The sequence below is a fragment of the Natator depressus genome, chromosome 2, assembly GCF_965152275.1.
Source record: "Natator depressus isolate rNatDep1 chromosome 2, rNatDep2.hap1, whole genome shotgun sequence".
NCBI classification, from domain to species: Eukaryota; Metazoa; Chordata; order Testudines; family Cheloniidae; genus Natator; species Natator depressus.
Window position 1 is genome coordinate 82,866,025 of NC_134235.1, and position 8,772 is coordinate 82,874,796.

General features: G+C 43.1%; 1 protein-coding gene across 1 annotated transcript in view; it reads left to right on the forward strand.

The window, feature by feature from the left end:
• Positions 1-8,102, forward strand: part of EMILIN2 (elastin microfibril interfacer 2) — a 61,995-nt gene extending 53,893 nt beyond the window's left edge. The window contains exons 7-8 of the mRNA XM_074944549.1: positions 3,504-3,638; positions 5,411-8,102. Of these exons, the coding sequence (XP_074800650.1) occupies positions 3,504-3,638; positions 5,411-5,748 (473 nt within the window). The 3' untranslated portion in view covers positions 5,749-8,102. The remainder of the gene's footprint in view (positions 1-3,503; positions 3,639-5,410) is intronic.
• The last annotated feature ends 670 nt before the right edge of the window (positions 8,103-8,772 follow it).

The following is an 8,772-nucleotide window of genomic DNA, read 5'->3' on the forward strand; positions in this document are numbered from 1 at the left end:
TTATGAGGTAAGGAAGTAAACGTTAGCTGTATTTTACAGGCAGAGGAGCTGAAACAAAGAAAGATTAAATGACACAGGATCAAAGTGGATCCTCCTAATCTCTCTCTCTCCAGAACAATTTTAGTTAAATCATTGTTGACAGAAATAGCAGCAGCAGATAAAACTGACACACTAGAATTTTATGGAGTCTGGAGCCATTTTCTTAGAATCTTTGCTCATTAGGGGTTGAGAAAATTTCAGACACAGGCCATGGCAAATAGGATTGGGAATTGATGAGAGAGCTTGTAAGAGCCCTAAGTCGCACAGCAAGTCAAGGACTGAGCCAGGAACAGGACTTAGATCTTCTGACTCTCAGTCCTATGCCTTAACTATTTCCTCTCACGCTTCCCTCTCCACAGTCTTCATTAACACAGTTTGTGAAGGTTGCATACTTATACTAGAGTTTCACTGTTCTTATATTATCCTTTGGGCTGTAATACTTTGGTTTAATGTTGGTGTGCGGGTGCTGGGTGGTGGTAGCCTGTGATATATGGAAGGGCAGTCTAGATGAACTACTAGTGGTCCTTTCTTGCCATAAATTCTACGACCGTGTCTGGTTTCTATCCATCACTTTAGAACTTTTTCTTCTCACCACTGATGGTGACAGTACTCTGGTTTGCATTCGCTTGTATTAAATCTATGAGCCTGAGATAAATAATTTCTCTGTATTTTCCTTTGCACCGTTAGCTGTTTACTGTTTGTGTTTACTTGTTAGGCTCGAGGGAAGAGCTCAATTCACAAAAGCTTGTTGCAAAGATGTTGTTTTAAGAATTGCTGAAATTGGCTGATGTCTAGGTATGTGATATTTGAAGAGGAATTGGGTAGGCGACATGGATATTTAAGGGGACCAGTAAGTAGGTTACACAGTGAGCATTCTGTCACCTTGAACTCAAAGGTGGGATTTGGAAGAACATAAATTCGCTTGCATCTTGTCCTTTAACAGATCTAGGGGAGAAACCTAATTAAACTAAGCAGAGAGAGTGTTTTTGGGGGCCAGACTTCAGTGGCAAGTGTTGCAAACAAACAAACAGCCCGACACACACCTCAGGGCCAGACCTTCAGTTGACGTAAATCAATGTACCTTCATTGACTTCAGAGGAGCTACGCTGCTTTATACCACCTGATTCCCTCAAATTATTTATGACTTGTCTGCATGGCACCAGCAAGGTGCAGTACAGCGGTGTGAGTTGTAAAAAACACTAATGTGCTGTGCTCTAACTGCCCTGGGTAGACACTACTGGCGCAGTGCAAAAGATACCTAGTTCACATTAATATAACACCGCTCTGGCACGCTTTGCCATGCCATGTAGACAAGCCCCTAGGCTTACTTAGGGGCAATTTCAGAGGTCTATGATATGTAACTTCATCCTTCCAGGACCCACCATCTGAAAAGGAGTAAGTTACACTTCCATAGACTCAGACAGACTCTCACACACTGACTGACATGTAACTTACAAACTTATGCTTCCTTTTCTATACATGTTCTTATACTGTCCTCATCATTGTAGTATCTGAGTGCCGTCCGATGCATTAAGCAGTTTGATGAACATCTGTCACATGTGGTTCATGCTTTCCATGGGTGTAATAGGCCAGGGGAGCCTCCCCTGGCGCAGCTGCTGTCAGCGGACTCCCAGTTGCAGATTTTGGCGGTTTGCATGAGGGAAGTTTTTGCTTATTAATATGATTAAAAGCTCAGGTTCTTCAGGAAGATTGGGGTGGCTTGGAGTCTCAGGAGGGGAGGCGCAGCTGGAGAGCTGGAGCAGCTTGGGCTGATCACAGGTGGGAGGGAAGGGTCGGGGCTCCTCCAGCTGTGTGTGTGGGGAGGGGGGCCCCACTCAGGTGGAAGTGGGGGGCGGGGGCAGGGTTAGGCAGCTAGCCACCATGATTTTTCTCTGTCATCTTTTCCGTGGGGGAGGGAAGAGGAAATTGTGTGTGAAGTGTAGTGTGGTGTGTTGGTTGTGGGATTCTATTTCATCTCTGAATACAGCCCATTGAGTCTTGAGGAGTCATAGGTCCTGTAACTTACATGCTAAAAAGCCAGAAGAGAGGAGTGCAGCAGGAGCAGATGGAAGCTAAATTAGGTCACCCCAATATTTTAACTCCACTATCTTATGACTCCTCAGCATACAAATTACATCAACTTAGATTCCCACGCATTTCCATATAAGTAGGTGTAATTAGCCCTACCAGAATCTAACTGACAGGAGCATACAGAATGTTAACTTGCACATCACTCCGAAACTGACCAAAGGACTTTCTTGCATATGAGAACCCTGGCTAACAAACTGTACTGCCTGCCTATCTGCAGCAATGACGCACGTGTTACCTACATTTTTATTTATGCTTTTCTTTCTATTTTTGTAGTTCCACAATGCAACATGCTTTTATTTGAGATACTGAGTTTTCAAAGCTGAAACTCAGACAGAGAAAATAACTTCAATCTTGGGGGAAGAACAGAATTGGTAGGTAATGGCATACAGTGGAGACCTTGCAAGAGGTCATGTTCGACCTCTCCAAATGCTACTGTGAGAGCCACTGACAGACTTGAGTGATTTGAAAGGTATTAGGTATGGGTGGGATTGGCTGCATTGCCTTCTTCCACTCACTACCTACTAAAAAACCCAGTTGTCTTTTTTTTTTTTCCTATTTCTCTTTTGTATCGTGTAGTTAAAACTCTGAGTGGATGCTGTACTAGGGAAATATGAAAATCTGAAGCAATTTCAGCTGTAAGATCTTTGTAAAGATAGGAATGTTAATCCAAAGAGCATTAGTGCAGAGTGTCTAAGAGAAACAAGACCAGAGGTAGTCTTTGAGAGCTGTTGTGCTGGTCCAGTAGTGGAGAATGATCTTCTGAGAGGAAGCACAAACCATGCAAAGGAGCAGGGCATTATCACTGACTGGAGAAGTGAATAAGGATATCAGCCAGGAAGATGAACCAGGCAAAGCTGAGGGAATCGGGCTGAAGGATTGAGATGAGAAAACTCCAGTTCAGGAAGAGTATGGCACACAGTTGGCAGGGATTATTCAGGCAGGAGCAGCCAGCGGCGGCATAGTTCCTGAAGAAGGGAGCTCAGAAAGCAGCATGAAACACCTGAGTTGAAATCCTGGCCCCAGTGAAGTCTATGGCAACACTCCCATGGCACTGTAGGCCATTCCTCTTGCAGACCCTTCTTCTCAAGAGGAGCATGTGTTAAAGAACACTCTGGTAGGTGAACCCAGTTGCCAAGCTCTTCTGCTGCTCGTGGGTGGGTTGTAATATGGGAGGAAACGTTATGGCTCTCAGTCCTTTTGTGGTGAGGTAATTGGAAAATGACCCAGTGGCACTCATGCCAGCCTCTCCAGATTGACAGAAAACAATGTGTGTGCAAGACTACAAACAAACTCACTCTACTATAAGCACCAAGAGTAAAAGGCAACATCTTTTTTCTGATTGGCTCTGGATTCTGTTCTCTTCCCCATTCTAGGACCTACTGCTGCTGCCACCTCTCTGGTGTCTTTTTCGGCTGGTCTTACCCAGAAGCCTTTTCCCAGTGACGCGGGCGTGGTCCATTTTAACAAAGTGCTTGTGAATGATGGAGACTATTATAATCCTAACACAGGTAACAGCCAAAAAGGGACATACAGGGGAGCTGGGAAGCTGGTTGGGCAATATCATGGGATAGAGACATTATTAGATTATCTTGAGTGTTACCAGGGTGCTTGTGCTGGAGAAACAAAATACATAGTTCTATAGTATAAATCAGACACACCTTGGTTAAAACTACCTGTCACACACTGGAGGATGATCCAGCCTTTAAGTGCAAGTATCTATACATTCACAAAAAGGCTTTGTTATAGGGAATTCAGGTTGCTTAGCAGAGCCTTGTATCCTTCCAGAACATGAAAGTTGGTAGCAGAAAATTTAAACACCCCTGCCATCTCTGTAATCTCCATGACTCCTCACAGCAGCGATTAGGGGACGGAGCAGAGTTAAGGATATGGGAGGCATGACTGTAATTCTACATTTCCTGGTTTTCTATCTCTTAGAAGCTGGTACCCATAAACACATCTCTATGTTCTGGAAGCGTACAAGGCCCTGCTTACAACATTAATTTCCCTTTAACAATGTTTTTGGTTAGTGAATTTCCTTTGTTGCTTGAGAAATTGGTGGTTGTGAGGGGGACATGACTGAAGGACCCTTTCGGGGGCAAATGATGGAGTTCCCTGGACACAGGTAGTTGCGCCTCAGCCACTAGTTCCTGGCTCCTCTAGATGTAGGTACTGTTGGAGGGTTATAGGAAAGTGGAAACTGAGGGGCTGTGAGAAGTGCAGGTACCAGCTGGAGGCCAAGGCTCTGTACACTACTTGTGCCCAGGAGAGGCTGATAGCAAATCCCAGAGCCTTTACCCCAGATGGGAGAGAAGTGGGTGATGGAGGAATTTAGAGTCCCCCTTTGCCCCAGGAGTGGTTGAGGCATTCCCTTGCCTGCCTTCCTCTTTTGAAAGCTTCATGACATTTGCAACTGCCACTGCATACCCCAGGAGGCATGCAGATGGGTGTGAAACTTCATCTCAATGAGAAAAGGAGGACTTGTGGCACCTTAGAGACTAACCAATTTACTTGAGCATAAGCTTTCGTGAGCTACAGCTCACTTCATCGGATGCATTATACCCTTACCTAGTCCTGAGCTTAAGTCCCCATGGGTGTAGCATGCTCCTAGTTTCCCAGTTCTCATCTCCCTTGGTATATGTGACCTGCACTGCATGTGCCCATTCTCCACTCCTCAACCCCCACAGGCGCTGAATGTTACAATGCCGGAGTCCCTTTGTGGATCTAATCCTCCATTCCTTCCTTTTTGCCACCAGCTGTGGGGTGGGCACCTGTCCTCCATGCCCAGACTCACTTTTTTTCCCTAACCTAGATTTCCACATTTTTCTGGATGCCCACCCTACTTAGGCTGCCCCCCGACTGTTTGACTTGATCAACTGTGGCACATGGTACAGAACTATTACTTTGTGCTGGCTAGAGTTTTAGGTGGTGGTAATGATATCAGGGTAGATAATATGAGCAAACACCACAAATTGAAATCCTGTTCCAGACAAAGCCTGAGGGCTTGTCTACACATGGGTGTCATTTGGAATAACTATTCCACTTTAAATCCACACGCTATGGAATAACTGCCTCTTGTCAGCCCAAGAAACACATCAGATAGAGCAGAGGGTGGTGAGATTTCTATATCAAATGGGCCTTTATTTTCCTTCCTCTACAGTGCTTACTCAGAGATCTGGGTATGAGCAAGTGGATAACTTTCGTAGTTTTAAAATGAATTTGTCATTATTCCTACTGCACTGGAGAGTTTTCAGTCAGTAAAACTAATTAAATGTCTTTGCAGGCATCTTCACATCTCCTTATGAAGGGCGCTATCTGATCACCGCTGTCCTTGCTCCTGAAAGGGATGAGTACGTAGAAGCAGTGCTGTCTGTCGCCAATGCAAGCGTTGCTCAGCTTCACACAGCTGGCTATAGAAGAGAACTGCTTGAGTATCACAAACCACGATCAAGGAAACGAACCTGTGGTGGTGCTGGAACATTCCATCTCGTTCTTCACCTGAAAGCAGGAGATGAAGTAAACATTGTAGTTACTGGGGGCAAGCTGGCCTACTCTGACTCTGATGAAATGTACTCCACATTTAGTGGAGTTCTTCTTTATCCTTCCATTGCTCATGTCTAGATTCCTCATGAAAAGAAGGGTAAGATATTCAGAAGAAATAAAATTTGAAGCTTTAATATATTCATTTTATATACTTGATTTGAGTGGTGGGTTTATGATCCGTATTTAACTCTGCCTTCTCCCCCCACAAGACTTCTAAGTACTGCCACTGTAAAAGGCATGTTTACAACAGTTTAACTCCTTCCCCCAAGCTGTACAAACAGTAAATTTGTACCCAGGCTGGATAGGTAGCTCTCTAATTGGCTCTTTTATTACTCCTTAATAAACAATTTGCCAATTTCCATCCCCTCCCCCATATCACCATCAGTTCCATAATCCTAAACCTGGTAATTTGAAATCCTACAATTCTTGTCCTCTGCTCTGCTACTTTCATGTTTCCACTTGTGCAGAGATGACGAAGTGATAATTACATAGGACTGACCTGCTTTCTGCCCAGATATTGGGTTGTTTAGTATCTGAGCAACTGTTCTTTGGGTCAGCAGCCTTCATTTAAGAGAAAAGTAGCTCAAGGGAATTATGGACAATGGTTACTCTGGGCAAAAAGGATATTGTTTGTCTGTCCAAAGGGCAAACCTCCATTCTCAGTTGCAAAATAAATCAATCACATCATATTCAACTGGAAACACACGTAAGGGGAGAGTTTGGCCCCGACTCAAGTACTTGATGCAAAACTGAGTCACTTTCTGCTGATATGGGAAAAAGGAGGACAAGTAGAAGCTTCCTTTGAGTCATAGCGCCTGGCTTTGAAAGCTTAAGACAAAAAACATTGAGAACAAACCTCATCTTTCCCTCCAGTATGAGTGCTACAGCTAGCAATGGGAAACTTTTAATTGTTATCTGTGATTTATTAGAAAAGGTGCATTCAACTGGACTACCTTTCAAAAACTACACTTCCTTGTACCAAATTTTCAGAGGTTTTACAATTAAGAAAAATTTCTTTGCCCTGATACTACGTGTCAAACTCACCAGCCACAGAAGGGACTATCAAAGCTGGCTGTAGCTAGTGTGCTGTTAAATACACAAAGTAAACTGAAAAACATTTTCTTTAGTCTTTGTTTTAGTAACCACATTACTTGTAGCAGCAGTGACAAACTTTCAGACAAGAGTGCATTTTACATTATGTACTCTAATGTACTGCAACCAGATGGCAGGCTTCCCTTTGGCCTGAGTAGATGAAATCAATTTTAGACTCCACTGTAGATTTCCTTGTGCCTTCATTAAAGTAACCAGTCAAATTATGTTTTAGCTCAGTAAATCTGGTAGTATTTTGATCCCTTTTGCGGCTAGAAAAAAAATCCAACAGCATATCTGAGTGGGAACATGCTGCAGATTTGTAAAATGTATAAACTGATGTTTTTAATAGTTTTATTTATAGCAGTAGTGTGTAAATATTTTAACTTTTCTACTGATAAATCCAGAACAGCTTAGTCTGTCTGAATACAATTGTTAGGAGGTAAGCACTCTCTTTCCTCTGATGAGGTATGATAAATATATATCTAGTCAACATCTTGTTACAGCTGAGGTGGTAGCTTTGGGAAGCTCCTTAAAAACTCTGTTCATTGCTTGGAAACAGAATAGCTCAGCTTTCAGGGTCAGTTTGAGAAGCTTAATACATGCGCTACAGAAGAAACTATTTTACTCTATCATGGAATTGTGAGTCAGAGTTTCTTCATAGATTTGTTTGACTATAGTTTTTATAAGCAAAGTATCAGAATCTCTATTGGAACTTGAACACAATCTTCAGCAAAAGTTGTTGGCACATTCTTGGTTTCCAGTGAGCAAGTTATAGCTAAGCTGAGGCTAGGATTTTGTGTGGCGTATAGTAGGAAAATTACTAAGTAGAGGAGCTGCTGTCTCTCAGCCAGTGACAGAAAGCACACTAAATGTCTTCCCCTGGAACCTATATGTTGTTTTCCCTGAAACCTCAGTGCAGCTTTAAGTGTTATAAAGCTACTTGCTTTGGCATACAGCATGCTAAGGGTGGTGTGGTGGGGGTGTATTTTCCTCTGCCTTAAGTCTGCTTCATGCTTTCAAGCCATATCTTTTAGTGTAGACATAGACCATATGGCCTCACTCTCTATGAGCCAACTATTAGGACAACCAGTTTGCTCCTAGTATAGGCAAAGAAGTGAGAGACTCCTCCCAGAAGACTCTGCTCTAAGAAGTTGGCTCCAGGCGATGTGTGAGTCAAGTGTTACAATATTGGTGGCTGTCCTAGAAATGACTCATGGAAACAATGTGAGCTGAGCGCTCAGGGAAACCCAGTTGGCAGGCAAGCTCCCTTTAAAAAAAAAAAAAAAAAAAAAGCTTTGTCTAGTGATAGCAAAGTACAGGAGGTAGTGCTGCTGCTGACTTATCCAGAGAAGCCAGGCAGCTTGGAAATATAACATGAATGAGATCTTCAGTCTAACAGAAAACATCAGTCGAGCCTGTTATGTGCCAGTTTCAAGGCAGGCTGGAAAGAATCCGAGAATAAAACATACAAGACAAAGATTTACAAGTGCTAGCATCTGTCATTCTATGGATGGGCAGACACATGAAGACCTCTCAAGAATACTAGGACTATTGAGATAGCAACATATATAAAGGCAGTCAAAGCATAATACCCAGATCATTGAGAACAAACAAGAATTTGTCAGCGCTATTCTAGAACTGAAGCCTGTATCCGGAAAGACGGATTCAACATAGTGGCCAAACATGACGAAGGATTTCTGAGTCCTGGTGAGCAGATGTGATACATGTGGGGAAATGCAGACCAAGCAGCTAGACGACAACAACCAACATTGCCCAACAGACCTTGGAGCAAAGTAGGAATGGACCTTTTCACCAAACACAACCTCATTTCTGGGCAGTAGGTGAACCACTACAGCAGCCACCGTAGACAAAGCAGCAGCATGGTATCCCGAACTGTATAAATTCAGACAGACCACCAGTTACTTTTACTGAGTTTGTGCAACTTACCTTGGAATAGGAATTTAGTCACATCACAGCATTGACTGTTTTTAAAAAAGTGCAAAAAGCCAA